Source organism: Eptesicus fuscus, chromosome 7 (genome assembly GCF_027574615.1).
Source record: "Eptesicus fuscus isolate TK198812 chromosome 7, DD_ASM_mEF_20220401, whole genome shotgun sequence".
Taxonomy (NCBI): domain Eukaryota; kingdom Metazoa; phylum Chordata; class Mammalia; order Chiroptera; family Vespertilionidae; genus Eptesicus; species Eptesicus fuscus.
In genome coordinates, this window is record NC_072479.1 from 99,105,757 (window position 1) to 99,128,575 (window position 22,819).

Genomic DNA, 22,819 nt, shown 5'->3' on the forward strand with positions numbered 1-22,819 from the left:
AAAGAAGCCCAACTCTCATGGGCTTTCAATCCAATTGGCAGGAGAGATAGGCGATAAGCCCTTAGCCATAGACATATTAAATACGAAAATTATATGCACTTAAGAAGGGGCTAAGGGCTATAGGAAAACCAATGGGGGATCAGGGTGTCAGAGAAGAGGTAAGCAGGGAAGGCCTGGTTGGGAAAGTGGTATGCGAGCAGGCTAGAAGGAATACAATCGTGAGCCATGAGATTGTGTAGGGAAAAGCATTTCAGGCAGAGGGAACAGCACATGCAAAGATGCAAGTGTGTCTGGTGCATTCCAGGAGGTCTGTGTGGCTGGAGCACAGAGAGGCTGTGGGGTCAGATTTCACAGGGCTTCACGGGCTGTTGGCTTTCCTCTGGATTCACTAGAAGGGGGTGGGGGTGGGGGGTAGTCAGGGCAGGTTCTTGAGCAGGAAGACCAGATATGGCAGCTGTATGGAGCTAGACTGGAGGGAAAAGGAGAAAAACCAGAAACCTCCTGCAGTTGTCCCAGGAGGGAACAAACACACTGTCTCACCCCAGACACAGCTGAAAGATCTAACCCACAGGAATGCTGATGGTTTAGATGTGGGCTGCGAGGGGAAGGAATTGGATAATTCCTAGGTGTTTGACTTTGGCCAATCTGGGCCCAGGCCTAGAGCTGAGGTCAGTTCCCCAAACTGAAGTGCCGCCACCCAACAGCGCGAAGATGCAATGAGTGGTGGAGAGTCGGCCACAGCGGTCACCACAGCCCGGCCACCCACCCTGGGAGACCTTGGAAATAACTGCACACATCAGGAGGAGACTGACCGGGTGCCGGGCACTGTGCTATGCTCATGTAGTCTCACTTAATACTTGCAACAAGCCTGGGACATAGACGTCACTAGTCCCAATTAAGAGATGAGAGACTACGAGCCCAGAGATGTCACTCGACAAAGTTCACACCTCTCATAAGTGGCAGAATTAAAAAGTGAACCTGTGTGGCACTCCCCCCACCACTTGCCAGGCAGGTCATTTCCCCTCTCTAGCCATCTGTCTGTGAGAGAGATGACCTCTAGGGGCCTCCCAGTTCTACCCAAGTGCCACCTCCTCCAGGAAGTCCTCTCTGATTTTCTGGGTGGGTGAATAATCTAACCTTCCACATAAGGTGATTTCATCTTCTTTTAAATTTTATTTAATAAAAACTGTATATATTCAGGTGTACAATATGATGATTTGATATACAATACATACATAGTGAAATGATGATTAGTCAAGCTAACATGTGTGTGTTTGTGTGAGTGAGAGAGAGAGAGAGAAACATCAATGTGAGAGAGACACATCGATTGGTTGCCTCCCGCACTCACCCTGACCAAGGTTGGGGATCAAACCTGCAACCCAGGTACATGCCCTTGACCGGGAATCGAACCTTCAATACTATATCCACTGAGCTACACAGGCCAGAGTTGTGAGGCACATTTAGGTGATACGCCTGTGAAGAGATGGAGCCCGTGGGTGCAGAAGAAACAAGGACCCACATCACTGTAGCTACATAACCTCCACCCCTTGGCTCATGTCTCCCTTCAACCCTCAGAGCCCCAAGAGGAGAACCGTTTGTGCCCTGATGGATGGTGATACGGTTGGAAAGGTCAATTGATCATAATTGGTACATAAATGGACCCCATAACACAAGTTACCCGTTTAAGACCCAGCAACACATTATTAATACTCCTAATTTATGGGCTCATTTGAGAAGTCATCAGGGACAACAAACCTAATAAATTGTGGGTTAAAGGGACTCCAGACGGCAGCACGCAGGGCCTTCCGCGCAATGGGTGGTAGCCGCTGAACTTCTGAGACAATCATAGCAACTGTCACCAGGGAGACGGGCTGCAAGAGGGAATCTGGAGTCAGCGGCAGCGACAGCGGGGAGCAGATTATCTAGAAAGGACAGAGTGCCCAGGTCCAGCGGGGCATGCAGCAGGGAGAAACCGCTATCAACCGTGCACCTGCTTTAAGCAGGCACCTCATTTGCACTGCCTCATTCAGGCCACCTCCAGACACGCCTTTGTAGTAGCTTCCTCATCCCCATTTTACAGATGAGACCACCAAGGTTCAGGGAGATGAAGTCACTTGTTCAGTGAACAGTCGAGAGGGGATTCAAAGGTGAGAGTCCATGCAACAGTCCCTGCTCCTAATCACTACACCCTCTGGCCCCATTCTACAGATGTGGACACTGAGACCAGTGATGTAGCCACACACGGCAAGGCAAGGCAGAGCGAGGTGGGGACTCGAGCATCCTGATGCTTATTCTCTTCTTTCTGAGATGCTTCCCTGACTCTCATACCTGCCCTCCCGTTCTCATCTTCTTACTCTGCTTTTGTCCCTTTATAGCGTTGATTGCCTGCCACGTTGCATCTTTATCTGTCTAACTCCCAGCATGCTCACCGTCATGAGCTGAGGGTCCGAGCTGTTCAATTTTATAGCAACTTGAAACCCAAGATGGTGACTTCGACTCAGACTCGTATGCAATTGGTTACACACACATCTCAAGGGTGTGGTCTTCCCTGTGGTACCAAAATAACTCAAGTCCACTTGTGAAAATTCTCCCCATGGCCCCCTCCCTGACCCGATGGTCAGAAAGAGGCTCCCCACCATTTGTGCCTGTGAGGTCTCTGTGCCCAGAGCCGACCAGCCCTTTCACACTGACACCTGCTTGGCAGGTTACAGGCCTTGGGTCTCGCTAAGTTTCTTTGCACACCTCTGCTTCAGTGTGTTGTGTGCATTATTCATGACTACGTATGTCACCAAAAAGGCCACCTCCCTTCCTTTCTCCAGGTTTTCGGGGGACGTGTCCATTACAGCTTCCCAACGACAAGCTGTACTGCAGGCTACCGGTTGTCACATTCATCCAATATTCATATTTCCCTTCTTGTCACCAAGTTATTGAGAGTGACAATGTCCCCAGGTTAAAGTCTCCATGTTCCAGCCCCACTTCCAGCTGAGAGGGGAGGTTTAATGAGACAAAGGAGAAAGTCATTAGGTGACGTTCCCTCCAGAAAAGCTCTTGGGAAAGGGGCTGACCGAGCTTAGAAATCAGTCCTTTTTCCCTTTCACCTGGAATTCAAACCGCCGCCTGGAGCCCCAGCAGCCAGCGTGGGCGGTGAGGCAACCTTGAGGATGGAGCTCGTAGGAAGGTAGGTAGATCCTGGTGACAGTGAATCTGCCGACTCAGCTTTAGCCTGGCCATCCAGGGCTCCATTTACAAGACTGAAAAATACATTTATATTTCTAAGACTTTTATTTCCATACTAGAGGCCTGGTACACAAAATTCATACACGGGGGCAGGAGGGGGGGAACCTCAGCCCAGCCTGCACCCTCTCCAATTCAGGATCCCTCTCACAATCCAGAACCACTGGCTTCTAACCGCTCACCTGATGCCCCTAACTGCTCCTCTACCAGCCTGATGGCTCTAACTGCTCTCCCATGACAGCCTGATCACCCTAACTGCCTAACTGCTCTCCCCTCCTAGCCTGATCCCCCTAACTGCCTATCTGTGCTCCCCTCCTGGCCTGATTCCCCTAACTGCCTAGCTGTTCTCTCTTCCTGGCCTGATCCCCCTAACTGCCTATCTTCTCTCCCCTCCTGGCCTGATCCCCCCTAACCGCCTATCTGCTCTCCCTTCCCCTCCTCACCCTTTGGACCCCAGGCACAGGCATGCTGAGAGCTCTCCACCGTGGCCCCACCCCCATCCTGATTGGTTGTTATGTGATGGTGTCCCAGCCAATTTGCATATTCCTCTATTATTAGTATAGATTCTGTGCCATGCAGCCAAACAAAATGCTAACTATTGTGTTAGCCACTGGGCAGGTGTGTGGGGTGAAAGGTGAAGTGCAGGGGATCCCACCAGGGAACTATGATAGAGGTGTCAAAGGGAACATTCACCTGACATGAATATTTTACTGAGCAAGAAACAAACGATTTGTGAACCCAAGAACTTCAAGCCCAAGACTGGGATGCAGCTCAGGGAGGCAGGACATTACAGGCAGCTTACAGAGCGGAAGTGAGGAAGTGGGTAACCTTCACCGTGGTTGGTTACTACAGGGGGGTTTCCAGCTAGCAGGGGATGGGTTCAAAGGGATTATCTTATACCATCGTAGGAAGATGACGAATATCTTTTATGATTACCAGAGGCATTTACAAGAAATAATCTAAGTGGATTTTCGCTCATGTTCATGAAATAAGCTAGATTTTGCTTTGCTTCCATGGCTTAAATGGTTTTCATCTGCTTGAGAGATTCTCAAGCCTGGTCTTCGTTTTATTTTATTTAAAGAGTGGGAAGTTTGGAGAGCTGAGGGGCACAGAGGAGGGGACTTGGCCCAGCAGCGGGCGGGGGGTGGAGAGAAAGCCACTCAGAGGACACAGCGCCCATTCAGGAGCAAGGATTTACTTGGGTAGACTCAGGCCAGAGCTAGAAGCAGAGGCAGAGGGCAGGTGGTGAAGAGGGTGTTTGTCAGGCTGAGAGGTTTGGACCTGGCACCCGCACCTGAGCATGCACCCACCCATGTACACCACACACATACACACATGTACTAGTACATGAGTGGATGCACACGCATGCATACCCATGCACATGCATGAACCCAGAGACTGCAGCCTTCCCAGGCTGTTCCCTCTGCCTGAAACACTCTCCAGCCCCTCCCCTGGCCAGCTTCCCTGTGAGTGTGCCTGGTGGTACCTCCTGGGCTGGGCTGGGCTGGGCTGGGCTCCCTCCTCTGCCCATCTCTAACAACATTCATCTTCTCTCATGGTTCGCAGTTCTTTGCTGAAGTCCCTTGGGTTTCAGCAGCTTAGGTATGGAGTTCACCAGTGTATCCAAAAACCTGTGGGAATGCCTGTAGGAATGCCTGTGGGAATGCCTGTGGGAATACCTGTGGCAATGCCTGTGGGAATACCTGTGGGAATGCCTGTGGAAATACCTGTGGGAATACCTGTGGGAATACCAGTGGGAATCCCTGTGAGAAGCTGTTTTCCTTAAGAGAGCAGCTCCGAATCTGCTCCCACACTGAGAAATAATGTCCTAGTCCATCAAGCTAAGTCTTGACGATTTTAGCTTAATATTTTCTTCAAAGTACATTTTACAAATCTCCTAAGAAGGCCTTAGGAAAATCCTAACACTGCACCCACAGACACCTACTATTCAGCAAGTATCACCTCCTGGTGAGTCCCCCAGATGACTGAAAGTGGAGCCCTGCATGACTAAAAGGATGAGTGCGAGCCACACGTTGTTGAATAAAAGCCAACTCCACGTTGGAGAGCATCTGCCAAAAATGACAACTGGGGGTTGGAGCAGTTCATCCTGAGCCATTTCTTCTGACAGTAATGAGGCCATTCCTGGTTGGTGACAATAAAACCATGTCATCTGCATAGAAAAGACTCTTAACTTTCCGTTCCTCGTAACAAAGGCCATTCATCCAACTCATCCAAAAATCCTTTCAAGTCATAAAATGTCGTTAAAGGGAGCAGGGACCAAAGCTCGGGTTCTTGTGCTCTGCTTGTTGGCTTCCCCAAGACACACTTCCTTCTGACTTCGGTCCTCACCCGTGCTGAGGGGCAGGTTCTGTCCAAGTGCCTGGGGGAGGTGAGGATTAGTACCAAGTGCCTGGGGCAGGTGAGGATTAGTACTGAGTGCCTGTCGTTTAACCCTCAATTGGTTTCTCTCCACATAATTAGTTTCCCCGCCACTGAGTTAAAGGCTGAAATCAGTCATTGCTGTTGCAATTCTTGTATTGTTCCTGACAAGTTTTTGCACAAGTGGTATGAAAAGATCAATAGTATAAAATAAATATGCTGAAAACCCAAGGGTTTCTTCATACAAAATATCAGCCAGACACCCTCAGCCTTGCACTCTATAAAGGAAGAAAATTGATAGATGGTTTTGTTGGAATATCAAGGAAAATAATGGGTCCATCATTTCGGGGGACTAGAGAATGAGCCTTTAGAAAGTGGGATAATCCACCCTTTGGGTCCACCCAGACAAGACTTTATGTGTAGAATTAACTAGAAAGTTTTTAAATTTCTTGCACACATACCATGGAAGTCATCGCCAAGATGACTCGCATTGATTTCCCACCATCCTGGTATTCACACCCTTGTGTAGTCCCCTCCCATGTTGTGTCAGGTAGGTCTATGTGGCCAATGCAATATGTCAGAAGTAATGGTATGTCACTCCAAGCTTAAGTGCCAAAAGACACTGCAGCTTCTGCCTTGGTCTCTTTCTTAATAACTCTCTCTCTCTCTCTCTCTCTCCCTCACTCCCTCTCTCATCACTAGTCCAGGGGGATTTAGCTTCTATGTTGTAAGCAGCTCTATGGAGAGCCCTACATAGTGAAGACTAAGGCCTCCAGCCAACACCCATGTAGGTGAACCTTCTTGGAGGCAGGTCCTCCGGCCACAGTCCAACCTTCAGATAACCAAAGTCCAACTGACATCTTGACAACAACTTGATGAGAGACCCTGAGTCTGTACCACCCAGCTAAGTCACTCCAAAATTCCAGACCCTCAGAAACCATGTGACATAATTTTATTTTGCTTACTGGCGGTCTTTATCAAACAAAGAACTACAATGACAAAATCTATATTTACCCAAATCAAAATGAGCCAACAAAGCCAATTTTAACTGGCTAACAACACCCTTGATAATGGGTAAGGAAGTAAGCCCGAAGCATCTCATGGCATTTCAAGAGATCTTAAAAAAAGCAATTCGCACCAGTTTGAAAGTTTCACTCCTCTCTTTGCAATACCCCCATTCTCTGAGGTGCAACCATGAGTTCCAATGGCCTTGCACATGGCCATATGTATGGTCAAGGTAGGAGGGATGTTATCCCTTCGTCCCTACCTAAAAATCACCTTCCTGAGCATAGCAATAAATAAGACAGACTAACCGTAAGACGATTTACAGCACTGTGTCCTTCAAACTGCTTACCATAATTTGTAATTATTTTATCCACTTGTCTGCTTGTTTATTGTGCCTCCTTTCTGATCTGTAACAGGGCAGGAGCCATGTTGGTCTTACTCAGTACTTAGCCTAGAGTCAGACACATAGTAGGCACCAAAGGAATGTTTGCTGAATAAAGGTCTTGGCCATGCACTAGCACCGAGAAATACTAGACTCTATAAATCCCCTGGTGAGGAATGGTTCTCTCAGCTTGATACAGCTGTCCATAAAGTGGTATGATCTATATATTACATATGATATTGCATATGTAACAGTTCTCCCACTGTTTCCAGAGCAGTTCAAGTAGCACCTGCAAGCCCTACACCAACCTGATATTCTGGTCTTTGGAGGCTGTTCTGACTGACTGCAAATAAGAGATATAAATGGAGGCTTTTAACCCAGAACCCCAGGTCCAAGCAGACTGAACTATGAATCGACTTTAAGCCAGGTCCAGCCTCTGGTACCAAATTTTTAAAAAAAGAGCTCCCTGTTCTGTCCTGTGTGCTTGGTATTGCCACTGGCTGTTCAGGGTGCCTCTCTGCTCCGAGTGGAAGGAAACTTGCCTCCGAAGGCAACAGCTCCGTTAGCCAACCAGCGGGAAAGGGGGAGGGGGGGCTGGCTTCTGCGGGACTCTGCCTCCTGGCATTAAAGGGTATACAGCAGGCACTTCACTGTGCATCCACCCCACTGGGTCGTTTTCCTCCCGGCCCAGAGGGGAACTCCGTTTCCCAGCCCCCGTGCATGGGGCAGGGTCATGTGACTCACCCTGGACACAGAACGTGAGCAGCAGTTCCAGGAACCACTTCTGATTACAACACTCCCTCCTCGCTCCCTCCTGTCCCTGGGAAACTTGGAGCCTGGGTCCCACCTGGGAAGGAGCCTGGGCCCCTGAACGAATGTCCAACCACCCTGACTGTGACACGGGTGAGCAATGACGCTCCCAATATTTTAGGGTTTATGTGTGCCCAGAGTCCCCTAGCTGGACCCGATAGCCTGACACTCCATGGGGAACAGCTCCTAAAACTGACCCCCTGACTTTCCCTGTTCCCCCTCTCAGGTGAGTCCCGAACTCTCCCGACTCACCCTCCTCGGGGTGTGAGGATCAGCCTTCCCCACCCCCACCTGCCACCCCCACCCTCTGACCGAGGTCTAGATTCCTAATGTCCTGATTCCGGCGCACACTCCCTCCCGGGGCATCTGTCACTCTCGTGTACATTGGGCTCCTGCGCCCAGCGTGGCATTCTGGAGCTCCCCAATAGGGCACTTGGATCACACCGTCATGGCATCCACTACAGCCCCTTGGCCTGGGCCTCTGTGTCCCCACATATTTGCAAACACACCTGACAGAGACTTCTTGTGCCAACACCCACCAGACTGCACCCTGGCCCAGCCTCCAGCCTGAAGGAGACCCATAAACCCTCCCGGCTGAGTAAACACATTTTATTGGGCCTGCGGACATTTCCTGGCCATCCTGCCCCACCTTCCCTTGTCCTGCTCCAGCCGGGCCAGTTCCCCAGCACAGCCCCAGGCCCCCCAAACCCACCCTCTAACCTCCGTCGGCCCCCTGCCCCTTCCCCCGGACACCTGCGCCCCGGCCCTAAGGAGGGTGGAGAGTTTCTTCCTTATCAGCCGTTTTACTGCCCCCTCCTCCCTGGTTACACAGCCACTGGGAACAGAGCTCCTGGCCAGGGCAGGCCATGCCTGTCAGCTCCCAGCCGACGGCTCCGGGCCACAGAGAAAGGCCCTTCGGTGCTGCCTCGGGGGCAGGGAAGGGCCTGCAAGCCGGAAAGAAGCAGAAAAGACGCCAAAGGCGAGCAGAAGCATCCTGGTCCCGGTGCCCACAGAGAGGTTTCTGAAGTGAGGTCGGGGAGCGAGGACAGTCAGGGCAGGACCAGAGCCGCCTGGGAGGCCCAGCACTCAGCCCGGCCCATCGGCCCATCACGGAGAGCACCTGGCAGTGCCCCGTGACCCCTCCCTGGGCCGCCACCTGCAGGCCATCGGAAGCACGGATGCTCGGAAGGCGCATTCTGGAGACTAGACGCCGCGGAGCTGAGAGACGTCCAGGGGGGTCGCTGGGAACACCCTCAGCTGTGGTGCGGCCCCCGACGGAGTTGGCCACCTGGGACCCAAAGGTGGCACAGCAGCCTCCCAGAGGCCTGGCCGGAGCCAGAGAGAAAGGCCACAAGACGGAGAAAGGGCAAGAAGGTGGACCCGCACCCCAGCCCTCCCCTGGGGGCAGGCTTCTTCTCCGTCCAGCTCTGTGCCCTGCTGCCTGCTGGCCGTGACCTTGGGGCCTGGGCCTAGGCTAGAGACTGAGGCCGCCCGCCCGGAGAAGACCCTTTGCAGTAAGACTGAAGCCAATTTGGGTACAGCCGGTCCAGCTCTTCCCATGTGACCCGCACCTTGATCCCAGGCGTGAGCGGCAGCGGCCCATGGAAGTCCCTGGGGAGGCGGCGTCGCACCTGGATAACCCAACATGAGGCTCCCGGCTCTCCACCTCTGCCTGCCCTCTTGATCCCAGGAGTCTCAGGGGAGGAAGCAGCCACCCGCTACCAGCGTCACCCTGGGCATCCACAAGCCCCCTCTGCCCTCCTCCCAGCTGCCCACAGAGAGTGCCCAGGCGAGGTATGGAGAGGAAGGACTCGGGGTGCTATGAGGCCCCCAGGAAGCTGGGCCTGTCCTTCTCCATCGAGGAGATCTTAAAGAGGCCCGCCGAGAGGAGCGACGGGGGCAGGCGGGAAGGGGCAGGTGGACGGGGCACCGGGCAAGCGGCGGCTGCAGGCTCCAGGCTGGAGAGGCCCCCCCAGGACCAGCCCCAGGGTAAGTGTCTTCTGGTCATTTCTTATCCGTTCCTGAGTCTCCACAACCCAGCCTAGTTACTCTGTGGTGACAGAGAGAGGGCTCTAAAATCCAGAGATGCCAGGCATGGGGCTGGGCCTTCAATCTCTTTCTACCTAGCCCAGAAGTGTGGCTGTTCCGATGCGACACCGGGCTCAGTCAGTTGCAGAATGCAGGGACGGGGCCTGTCCTGCAGCCGGGCCCCCGTGAGAATGCTGCTGCCAGGTACTTACTCAGCATTCACGCCGTGACGGGCACTGCCCGGAGGCTGTGTGTGCCTCCTATTTAACTTCAGCATGACCATAGCCTGACAGATGTGGAAGCGCATCTGTGAACGGAGAGCGGTGGGCGGTGTCCCCGCGTTGCCCAGCGAGTAAGCAGAAGACCCGAGGTCCGAGCCTGCTCAGGCCGCCCCTAAACACTGCTCAGTCCGCACAGTCTTCTCCTTCGTGAGCACAGCCCAGCCAGCTCAACCCGAGTGGCTGAGGTTTTGCCCAGATCTGCCCATTCTGACCTCTCCTCCCCCGGCCAGTGCTCCCCCCAGAGCATGTCCCCAAAGAGCAATGACCAGATCCAGACCCCTCCCTGACAGCTGGCTTGGGGAAGGCACCTCTAAGAGCAGGAATTGGTGACATCTGTCTCAGTGCTACCCTGGCCGAGGAGAAAGGAAAGTCCCTTTGCAGTAAGACTGAAGCCCATTTGGCTTCAGGAAAGCTCAGGAAAGTCCCTTTCCCACTCGGGCTGAGCTTCATCCTCGGTGACACGGTTGAGTGAAGGAAGGGGAAACCGAGGTGGTGTCTCAAGTGTCCACTGGCGTCTGAGAGTCGATGAGTCCAGGGTTCTCACATGAGGGTCCCAGTTCTCTCCCACTTCCCACCCCTTTAGTCCATGGAAAGGCTGGGAAGGAAGCTCAGGGAACCCCACACACAACCCCACGGCCCCCCAGTTGAGTCTCCGGAGAGGGGCTTGTCCCCAGCTGCAGGGGAAGACCATGAAGGACCCCTCCTTCCCGGGGTAGCTGAGCTTATTAATGGGAAGGATCCCCAGCATCATTTTCAGAAGTTCATTCATATGTTCCAGTGAATTGGATGAGCATTCACAGAAATGATTCTTCTGGGCGTCCAACCTCAGTCTCTACTGCTGCAGCTTCATAGAATCCATGACTGGAGAGAGAGAGAGAGAGAGAGAGAGAGAGAGAGGGAGGAAGGGAAGGGAAGGGAAGGGAAGGGAAGGGAAGGGAAGGGAAGGGAAGGGAAGGGAAGGGAAGGGAAGAAGAGAGGGAGAGAGAGAAGGAAGAGAGAGAAAGAGAGAGAGAGAGGAGAGAGAGAGAGAGAGAGAGATCTGATATCCCTACCAGAGGAGCTGCCCTTCTCCTAGCTGACAATGGCTGGTGACAAAAAGGCAGGTGGCCACTCATCCTGAACCTCCATAAAGATGCCAGTACTTCCACGGCCAGAGCAGACCCCAGGGTGTGACCGCCCAAAGAGCAGTGGTGGATTAGACAGCGCCCCTGGCTCCCGGCACTCCATGGCCATCCTGCCATCCAATTGTCACAGGTGTGAGCCCCCACCTTATAGACGATACACCAAGAGAAGACCCATCAGCTGCCAACACTACATGAGTGTTAGCCCTGGAGGCCTGAGACCACCCACTCTAGGCTATTCCTGAACGGGGCTTAAACCCATCCACCTCACGCTCTGCTGGAATCCCGTGTTTCCGAGACTGGTGAAGGTCCCTGGTGGTTTTCAAGATGACTCTGAGGGGCGCGCAGACAAAGATGAGATGATTTATGTCAATAGTTCTAATTATCTGTACACGAAGCTTCTGTTTAGGACCCAGGATGCTGGCTCCCCATTTTTTGGTCACAACGTGAGGTTTTCTTTTTAAATGAGTTTACTTATTTAAGTAAACAAAAACGTCTATTTGGGAAGCTGCTAAGCAAATAATAATACAGATGGGACGCCAACCTGGCGGAAACCACAGAGGTCACTGGCAGAAACTGTGAAGGAGCGGAGTCTGTGAGACGCTGGGCGAGGGGGACAGAAAGCTGGGATTGCAGGAATCTGGCCTCTACGCCCAGCTGGCACCGAGTCACAGGAAGCCCTCGGGCGAGCCTTGGATCTTTGGGCCTCAGTTTCCCCATCTGGAGCATGAAAGAGCATTTGGGAGCATTCCTGAGGTCCCCCCCAGCTCTGACACCGTGACCAGCTCCACGGCAAACTGGGTGCTGAGAAGCCTTGGTGGTTTCACTCACAGCGATTTCGCATGCAGAAGCTTCCTCCCAGCAGCAGGTGTCTCCCCGCCGGGCAGGGCAGGGCAGGGTGGTAGGAGGGGCGGCCTTTCCCGCCCTCACAGGACCCTCCCCACCCCACCTGTTTCCCTCTTGGTATGCAGGACCTCCATCATCCCAGTAATAACCACAGAGGAGTAATTCCTCTGGCCTCACGTGCCACGGTAAGGGCTCCATGGTGTGGCTGGTGGAGGTTGCCTAAAAATGCAGCATGGCATGCCTGGCACCCAAGACTCTGACTCTGGGTCTAGGATGGTGCCCAGGAATCCCAGTTCTAACCAGCTCTCCCAAAATGGTCCAAGGATGTAAGAGGTCCAAAGACCACTCTTTGGGGAGGCTGAGGCCCAGGGAGGCAGAGTGGCTTGTTCTGAGCTGCAGAACCCATACCTACAAGAGCCGGGACCTGGCCAGTCATCCAGGCCAAGGCCAGTGCTCCGCTCCCCTGTGTTTCCAGCAGCAGCCAAGGTCCATCCTCCCCACATCTTTCCACGCTCACAGGGACCCTCGTCATCTAAGGCTTGGACCCTCCTAGGTCTCAAGCCAATGGAAAATTCCAAGAGGGTCTCCCAACTTAAGAGGATGCTGAGCCCAGCTGATAGCTCTCTCCTTCTGAGAGAGGCCAGCTCCCTGGAGACCTAGGATGTGTCTCATGGCTCATTAATGACTCTGCCCTTAGACAGGCTCCCATGAGAGCAGACAGCAGCAGGGATAAAGGATGCAGAGCTAAAAGCCTGTACTTCCCCCAGGATAAGTGTGGTTTGCGCTCTCTCTCTCTCTCTCTCTCTCTCTCTCTCTCTCTCTCTCTCTCACACACACACACACACACACACACACACACACACACACACAACTTATCTCAGTCCCTGCCACCAGCCACAACCTACCGTGGCCATGGGGCCATTCCTACAGGTCTGGGGGACCTAGAGGCTGGTTCTAGAATTGAGAAACTGACTCCTTCTTAGGCCTTGTTGGCAGTACAAGGCAGCACAATGCTGGACTCCTGCCGGCAAAAAACAAACGTTGTATTCTTGTAGGATCCCCCAAAAAGCAGACCTGAAGGGAGGATTTAAGCCCAAGTGCTGAAGGCAGTGACCACTGTGCAAAACCGAAGCTTCAATCCTTTGGGAAGTGGAGCAAATATACTCCTTGGAATTATGTGGGCTTTTCAGCCTAGAAAGTCATGCCCTGGCAGTAGCAAGTGGTTCTGGAGCACAAAAAGGTCTGAGGGACGCAAGCAGGGCGCTGACAACATCACTATGGTAACAGGCCCCCAGCGTGTCAGAGCTAGGAGAAACCCGAGTGGACGGCAGAGGCTTTAGCATTGGCTATGATTTAAATGTGATGTATTCATCATATGCTTCATCCAGGCATGCAACGAGCTACTGCATGGCTGCCGGGTGGCAGGCTTATCTATTGCTGCACACACAAAAATTGTCCCCAAACTTAGTGGCTTCAGATAACCATGAACATTTCCTATGTCACTCAGATTCTGTGGGTCAGGAGTCTGGGAATGACTTAACTGGGTGGTCTGGCTCAGGGTCCCTGTGAGATTGCAGTAAGGGTGTCGTTTGCTGTCACCTGAAGGCTAGAATGGAATAAAGGATCTGTTCCCACGGTGGCTCGCGCTCATGGCTGGTGAGTGGCACCTCCTCCGTTGGAGGAGGCCTCAGTTTCTCCCCAGGCAGGGCTCTCCTCATGCTGCTTGAGTGTCCTCCCAAAATGGCGGCGGCGTCTCTCAGGGCGAACAATCCAAGAGGGAGGAAGCCAAGTGGGAGCCATCACTTCCAATGGCCCGTCTGTTATGGGAGTCACTAAGGTGGGCCCGCATTGAAGGAGACAAGAATGCAAAGCCATCACAGGTATCTTAAAGCCACCACATGTGTCAGCTGGGAGTGGGGATGCTGCAGAGAGCAGAGCACACGCACGGCCCTGCCCTCATCCAAGTGGCCATCCACTAGTCACAAGGAAAGCGCAATGACGACGGCGATAAGTGCAGCGAGGGGGTGACACAGCTCTCTGATGCCTGTTCTCAGGGAGGTTTGGTCCATGGAGGAGGCCAGGGAAGGTTTCCCAGAGGAGGTCGTGACTGCTGCTGTGGGCACAAGAGAACCACAGGAAGTCCCTGACCGACTGGAGAGAAGAGGCCAGTGCCAGTCTGCCCTGGGAGATTCCTGCCCTGCACCCCACCCACCCGCCATGTCCAGGAGGCGTCCCCGGCCTGCGGGAGGGCTCCCAGGGGTGGCCTGGATCTCCTCCCTGCTGAGCCCACTGCCTCGGGAAGACAAGGACAGACCCTTGCAGAGACGTCGCCCGTGCAAAGCCCCCAGGGCCTGTAGCTGAGCAGCCAGGGCCCATTAGCAGACCCCAGAGAAGGAGCAATCAGGGGAGGGAGCCGAGCGTGGAGAAACATCGGTTTATAATTAGGTGGCCTAATCACCTGTGTAAATTGTGTATTTCTTATGATCGATGTGCTAAACGGCTCAGGTTTAATTAAGTTCTGCTGACTCGTTCTCTGTGAAGACCCACCGGAGTGTGATTCACAGCTTGCACAATTAATAACGGGCAGAGGAGCAACCTGGAAGGGGGGCAGTTTCCCGCCACCTTCCTCACCTCTCCCGGCCCCACCCCACCCCACCCCCCCCCACCCCCCGCGACCCCTCACCCCCACCCTCGTGCCCTCCAGGGTGCCCTCGGCCAGCGCTGCCGGTGTGCTGCACTGTGGCCACCAGCTCCTGGGCCTGAGATGCTGGGCCTAGACAGGAACTCCTCCCAATCCAGTTCCCCTTCCTCGGCTCAGACAATGGAGCCCACCACCCTCATCGTCCTCTCTGACTGGGCCCAGGAGATCCCAGCCCTTCCTGGGGATTGAGAACCTTGTCCGGTGCCTGGGCGCCCCATCCATGAGCTCGTCTTCCCAACCTCTTGTTCATTAAGGTCCAAAACTCTACGGGCTGAGCTCTATGTTATCTTTTCTCTCTTCCCTATTCCATTGATGCTCTTCTGCCTTCTCTCACCTGCTTCCTCGTCTTCATACCCACTGTGGTCTGTAACTAAAGCCAACAGCAAGGTCACTAACACACCTTGGCCCCGCCCCCTTCCATCCAGAGGAGAGGAAGAGCAAGCGGAGGGTCCGAACCACCTTCACCACAGAGCAGCTGCATGAGCTGGAGAAGCTCTTCCGCTTCACCCACTACCCAGACATCCACGTCCGCAACCAGCTGGCAGCCAGGATCAACCTCCCAGAAGCCCGGGTGCAGGTACAACCCTCCCGCTCCAGCCCCACCTCCATGCACTGGGGCCGTGGATCCCGGACCCTCCGGGCCTGCCCCGTCTGAAACTTGCCATTGGCTTTGTCCCACAAATACAGTCATATCTGCTAAACGTTACACTCCAGGAAAAGAGGTCCCCATAGTTATAAGATGATTTTTCTCCTTGGAGGGTGAAAATGGAGTGAGGTGGCATTGCTGATGGCCATCGATAGATGCCCCCATTCCCTTCCTCTCCACTTGGCTACAGCTTCAGAACATCATCCACTCTGCAGCCTCACTCACAAAATGCCTCTTGACCATCTAGACCGGGGTCAACACAGTTTTTCTGTAAAGGGCCAGGTGGTAATTATGTTGGGCCTCGGGGGCCATTCGATCACTGTCACACCTATTCAACCCTGCCATCGTAGCACAAGAGCAGCCACAGACCATACACCAACAATTGAGCGTGGCGGTGTTTCAATAAAACTTTATCGATAAACACTAAAATGTGAATTTTGTGTAATTTTCATGTGTCACCAAATATTGTTCTTGTGTGGATTTTTTGCAGCCATTTAAAAATGTGAAAACTATTCTTTTTTTTATTGATTTTTTACAGAGAGGAAGGGAGAAGGATAGAGAGTTAGAAACATCAATCAGCTGCCTCCTGCACACCTCCTACTGGGGATGTGCCCACAACCAAGCCCTTGACCGGAATCGAACCTGGGACCTTTTAGTCCACAGGCCAACGCTCTATCCACTGAGCCAAACCGGTTAGGACTGAAAACTATTCTTTTTTTTTTTTTTTAAATATATTTTATTGATTTTTAGAGAGGAAGGGAGAGAGAGATAGAAACATCAATGATGAGAGAGAATCATTGACCGGCTGCCTCCTGCACGCCCCCTACTGGGGATCGAGCCGGCAACCCAGGCACGTGCCCTTGGCTGGAACCGAACCTGGGACCTTTCAGTCCGCAGGCTGACGCTCTATCCATTGAGCCAAACCAGCTAGGGCTGAAAACTATTCTTAACTCATGGGTAGGCCATACACAAACAGATGGCAGGCCAGAGTTAGCCGACAAGCCTTAGTTTTCCAACGCCTGGCCTGGACCACATGGCTCTCCCTTTGACAGCAGAGAAATGGAGAGGACCCTGGATCCACGGTCTGAGGCCTGGTTCACACACCGACTGCCTAATCTGAAACGTTCCGCAGGCTTCTCCCTCTTCCTTGTAATCCTTGTCTAATTTCTTCACCCCTGAGTGTCTATGGCTTTTTCCATGGTTGGGGATACCTTTGCCCCTTGTCACTCACCAGGCGTAGGTCCTGCCCTCTTGGCACATCCCCAGTTTTGCAAGTACCATTCTAGCGAACCCACATCCAATGGTTGCATGGTTAGCATGCTCTCCAATGGTTTTCTAAATCACTCTTCTTTTTTTTTTCTTCTTTTTTTTTTTTAACAAACATGATGGGCTCGTTTGAATTCAAAATCTCAGTGAGGGCCCAGATCAACACTCTACTCTTTACCTTATCCCAGCCTGCTGTTCTTCTGGCTAAGGATGCCCGTGCCTCAGACTTCTCCCCTTTTTCTTTCCATTAGAAATCTGTCACCAGCTAAGTTGGTAGCCCCAGCTAAGCGGCTCACAATTTAGCGGCGTCTCAGCAGAATGAGCCAGTACAAACGGCCGCGTGTCAGGGCCAATCAGGATGCTCGTGAATATAGGAAACGGCCAATGTTCCTGCAGATGCCCAGGGGCCCACAGGAGTGGCAAACGGGTGGCCGGCCAGCAGGAAACAGCCCACGGGTGGGTTTTATTTGGCCTGCACGGTATTTGAAAGCTCAGAACTTTCACATAAACATCAAGATTTCTGTCTTAGAAACTGGATGAACCTGCAAGGCTGGGCTCACATGGTGGCTGGTGGCTGGTGGCTGAAGCTGAGAGGCTGCCCCCTCAGGCTTGGTGGGCCATGGACCCCATCACTCCTGATGACAGGGCACCCCACTGCTGCCCTCCTGAATGATCCGGCCCTGCAGGCGTTGAAGGCTGTGGTTCCTATCCCCTCTCAGAAGGCTGACCTCCAGAGCCAGAGAAATCCTGGATGCCCTGAGCTTTCTAAACCGCAAAGTCTCTTGGGAGGCGTGGTTATTAGGCATGTTGGGTGAGACACTAGATGGAGAAAAACCCTTTGCTTATGTCCATCGTCTCTCTCTTTCTCTCTCTCTCTCTCTCTCTCTCTCTCTCTCTCTCTCTCTCTCTCTCTCTCTCATCAGATCTGGTTCCAGAATCAGCGAGCCAAATGGCGGAAGCAGGAGAAAATGGGCAACCTTGAGGTCCCGCAGCAGCCGAGTGAGGCCGACGTGGCCCCAGCCACACAGCTGGACATGGCCGTGAGTGGCTGAGGCACCAAGGGGGCCTGGGGACCCGCTGTCTGGGAACATCCCCTCCAGACCCAGACGGGAGGAAACACCTCAGGGGAATATTTTTCAGAAAGAGCATGGGCAAGAATGTTCTGGAAGTCTGTGGGGACCTGGGACAAATCATAGCCTCTCTCTGTCCCCGTGCCCTCACCCACGGAGTGGCCATCACAGGCTTCTCCCTCCTCCTTGATTCCTTGTGTAAAACGTCACAGTTTACAGAATAGGGTCATGGAGTAAAGGGCGGTACCCAGGGGGGGAACACTGGAGTCCGACTGCCCTGGTTCGAGTCCCAGCTCTCCCTCAGCAGCAGGGTGGCCGGGAAGAGTCACGCACCCCTCGGAGGACAGTATAGTTTTGATGAGGATGAAAGTATTGGCCACCCATTGAGACATCTATTTGTGTACCAGATGCTAACCTCTGGGGCGGCAGCTCTACACGGAATAGACAGTCCTGGGGCGAAAGGTTTGTACAGCCCTGCAGTGACGCTGAGAGAGAGGCAGGGGTTTTTTTTTAATATATTTTTATTGATTTCAGAGAGGAAGGGAGAGGGAGAGAGAGATAGAAACATCAGTGATAGAGAGAATCATTCATTGGCTGCCTTCTGCACTCCCCACCCTGGGGATGGAGCCCGCAACCTGAGCATGTGCCCTGACCGGGAATTGAACTATGATCTCCTGGTTCATAGGTCAGCACTCAACCACTGAGCCACGCCAGCTGGGCAGGATTTTTTATTTATCCTCTTTTCCCCGCTAACACAGAAACTGGGTTCTGAGAAGCAAAGTGACTTCTCCACGTCCAGCAATTCCTGTGAATGGTGGAATAAAGGCCAGGCTTCCTGGCCCCCTCCCCACCCCTCACCCCCAGCCCCGTGCATACATTTCTCCCCAGGTTGGTCCCCTAGCCGCCCCCCACTGCCCACGTGTCGTGGGGGGAAGGTTGGGGAGCTCCAGGGCAGCCCAGGGTAAAGCTGAGGACTCACGGCGCTCCTGACCTCTCCTGTGACAGGGCCCCCTGCTGCCGCCCCCGGAGCTGTCCAGGCTGGTGCCTCCCCCGGGGTGTTATCCGCCGGATCAAGGTCAGCTGGCCTCTGCCTGGTTTCCTGCTGGAATCACTCTCCTCCCACACCACCCATGGGAGACACCACCGCTCCCGGGCCCTGTCGTCCTGCAGACCTGCGTCCCTGCCCTCTGCTTCCTTCCACCTCCACACCCCAGGTGGGGCAGCATCTGCGCCACCTCCACATAGGGACCGGACGGACCTCCTCTCCCCAGCGGGGCCCCGCTCCTCCCCAGGTGACGACAAGTGGCAGGGAGGTGCCCAGGCGTCTGGGGGAGTCAACCTCCTGATCCAGAGATGGCCCACACCCCAGGAAGCCACCCCAGCATGCCCCTCGGAAGGCTGCAGCAGGCTCAGCACACGGGGGGGGGCCTCTGGAACCAGAAGGTCCTTGTCTTGCACCTGTGCTTCCTCCAACATGCTGTGTGACCTCCAGCCAGTCACTGACCCTCTCTGGGCCTCATCTGTAACAGGAAGCAGCTGGACAAGATGACTTCTGAGGGCCTCTGGCCTTTACTTTGGTGAGGTGAACCATGGTGAGAGCAGAGGCATGGAGGGGGGCCGTGAGAGGTGGTTGGCTCTCTCATTCATGACACATGTATTGAGCACCTGCTGAGCGCTCCATAAGTGGAACTGGATATTGACATGAGCGGCCGAGGCTCTGCCCCTATGAGCTCAGTCCAGGTTGGTCGAAGGGACAGTGCTGACCTCCTGCAGGTACAACCTTCGCCAGTGACCTTGCAGTTGGCCCATGTCTATCACATTCTGTGTGGCTTTTATGTGAATGTCTTAAAGAAATATAGGGAAACGTTTTTTTCATTTTAAACAGAACTTAGTGTCTTTGGTTATTCTATTGAATTGGGGAGGGATGTTGCCATTTCTGATCCGAATGAAGAGTAAGACAGCAAGATCTTTGTAGAGTTTATTTCCCGGGACTTCGCAAGGGGCCCAGCTGCAAGACCAGCCTCACCCTGCCCTGAAAAGCCTAGCGTTTCATTGGACTCTGCTGTTTCCTTGCAGCGTGACCTTGAGCTGGACACACGCCCTGTCTGGGCCTCAGTTTTGACATCTGTAAATGGGCCTGCCCACCTGGCCTGCCTCACAGAGCCGTCGGGCAGGGTCTGGAAGGAAGTGAAAGTGCTTTTGCAAAGTGTGAGGCAGGACCCATTGCGGAGTGATGTTGTTGTCCCAGATCCCAGCAGGAAAGTGGCTGGTTTGGGTTCCGGCCCCGGGATAAGTCACACCTGCTCACAGGGAGGCCGTGCACGGAGCCTCCCTTCTGGATGAGTATTGCTGAGACGTGTCCTTCTGGGGGAGGACAGGGCCTGCTCCCCTGCGCTGGGCAGGCTGGCCTGACCTCCATGGGCAACCCTAGAAATTCTAGGGTCCTTCCCCAAGCCCCAGCACCTCGGCAATCTGCCTGGATCCCACCCAGGAGTTGGACTGGGAATAGGAAGGCTGGGTCTTTGTCCTGCATGCTGTCTAATCGGCCGTATAACCTTGCCATTCCATCTCTCCGGCCTCCGCTCTCTCATCTGTCAATTGCGGGCAGCAAGGCCAGCTCTGCTCCAGGCGTGCAATGGGCCAGCACCACAGAGTACAGCACACGGTGCGAATGAGCTTTGCAAACTTAGACTCAAAAACCACCCAGAGCCCTGGGTTTATTATTGCCACCTCACCTCCAGCAAAATCTGGATGGAAGGGGAAGCCTAGGGATTCGGGAAGCAAAGGAATCGATTAACAAACAAAGACGGGTAGCTCCTCACTTACTGACTCAGGTATCGGGCACCCACTTCATGGCCCTGAACTCAAATGTGCAAATGTCATTTTTCTCATTTTGCTACAACTGGGTTTACTTCCTATGTTGTTGGCAGAAAATGTATTCTAGTAACTTCTGTGTTACTGATTCCTCAAACACTCAGGTTTAAACTCAGTCACATTTGAGTTTAAATGTGCCCTCTGCCCCTCTGTGACCGCCCCCCAACCACCACCACCACCACCCAAGTCTTTGCCAGGTTGAGGGTGGGGGGTGGGAAAGTGTTTATACAAATGCCTCTGTGGTCTCTCCAGGGAGGGGACGTGCACTCCCCGGCCTCTGTCTCTGTCAGCCACTGCTGGTGTCCACTCAGTGTGTCTCAGCTGGATGGCCTTGGTGTGACCCCTCCTCCCACCTCAGCCAGTCCCCTGTTGGGGGCTCACTCTGCATCCTCCACTCCAGATGTAAACGCCCTCCTGCAGCCTCTCTCTGCCTTCCAGGTTGTCTCTCATGGACAGGATGGAAGCTGACAGCTCCCCACACCCTCGGGGGCCACGGCAGCCCCAGGCCAGGCAGCAGGCTCTCTTTTGAGACCTCTCACAGCCATTGCTGACGTCCTGGTTAGAGGCAGGTCATGGAGGAGAGTGCAAATCTGCAGACTTGGTGGTGGAATGGAGAGGCACAGGTCTGCTCTGCTCAGGGTCCCGATATTAGTCTGGGTTCAGAGAGAGAGAAAGGGGGGGGGGAAGGGGGGAGAGAGAGAGAGAGAGAGAGAGAGAGAGAGAGAGAGAGATTTAGTGTAAGGAATTGGCTCTCATGTTCTATGGAGGCTGAGAAGCCCCACGACCTGCAGTGATCAAGCTGGAGGCCAGGAGGTAGGAGCGCCAGTCTGAATCCAAAGTCAGGAGGCGATGCCCTGGTTCAGAGACAGGCAGAGAGCAAGTTCTCCCTTCCTCCGCCCTTCGTTCTATTCCGGCCTCATGGTCACCCACACTGGGAGGGCGGGTGCTTTACTCAGTCTCCCAATTCAAATGTCAGTCCAGGAACACCCCAGAGGAATATTAAACCAGTCTCCTGAGTACGGGGGGGCAGGGGGAGAGTTGATGTGTAAAATTAACCATCACAGTCCCCGTCTCCCGTCCCAGTCAATGCCCTCCTTCCCCCAGAACCCTCTGGAGATAGGGTGGGGCCGACTGCACGACATTCTGTGACCAGAATGTTACCTTCAGTACAGATGTAACAGGTGATTGTGGGGCCACCATTCCTCTCTAGGGAGGGATGTCTTTTGCCCCCACCCCCACCCCCAGGACCTATGTTACTCCCTTTACCTTACATCTGCCAGCTGTGTGACCTTGGGCAGGTGGCATGTCCCCTCCGTGTATGTCCTCTGCATAGCAACAGTTTCTCGTGGCTTAGGGTGTCTGTGACAATTAAATGAGTTAGTCATTTTTGGCACATGGTAAGCACTCCACAGATGTTAAGAAAAAAGTCATTTCCCCAACTCTTCCTTCTACCTCCTTCTCCTTCTGAACTCGAGCAGCTATTCTGATCCTAGACTCCATCCCAGGAATTCTTAAATCATCAGGAGGCGAGGAACTCTCCCAAGAGTACGCAAAGGTGTGTGTGTGTGTGTGTGTGTGTGTGTGTGTGTGTGTGTGTGTGTGTTTCCCAGGGAAAGGGTTCACTACTTTCATCAGCTTTTCAAAGAGCTCTGGGGCTAAGAATAATCATAATAAAGGGTCCCTATCAAGCACACCTGAGTCAACTCCTGACAGGTGCATACTCTAGCTGTGTGGACCAAAGACTTGAGATCATTTTTTTAAGATTAAAATCATACAAAGATAAAATGAACAAGTGCAAAGTTTTAACTCACTAATTAATGAGGGAACCACAACAGTGGCATCACAGCAGTTCCAGGGAGAATTGGAAAAATGGATACATATCGAGGCAATCTGGAATGCTGCTGTGAATCACAATGAGAGCAAAAAGGGTCCTAGGCCAGAGAAATACAATTGCATCTCCGTGGGACACAATTCATTTGCATTTCTATGGACAGAAATCATTTGTCTTGTTACCATTTGTACAGATAAAGAGTTGAAAAACAGCTCAAAGACAATGAAGGGTGCAGAAATCTGGGAAGAGTAGGCTAGACAGAACACCTAGCAATTTTTTTATTTATTCTTTATTTATTAAAGTATTACATATGTCTCCTTTTTCCCCGCATTGACCTCTCCCCGA

At 53.2% G+C, this 22,819-nt stretch overlaps 1 protein-coding gene across 1 annotated transcript; it reads left to right on the top strand.

Annotated features, from left to right (window-relative positions):
• The first annotated feature begins 7,875 nt into the window (after positions 1-7,875).
• Positions 7,876-19,014, top strand: ISX (intestine specific homeobox). Its single transcript, XM_054718636.1, has 6 exons — positions 7,876-7,903; positions 7,994-8,036; positions 9,579-9,799; positions 15,213-15,364; positions 17,623-17,739; positions 18,775-19,014. The coding sequence occupies exons 1-6, from the start codon at positions 7,876-7,878 to the stop codon at positions 19,012-19,014; spliced, it is 801 nt and encodes a 266-aa protein (XP_054574611.1).
• Positions 19,015-22,819: the final 3,805 nt, after the last annotated feature.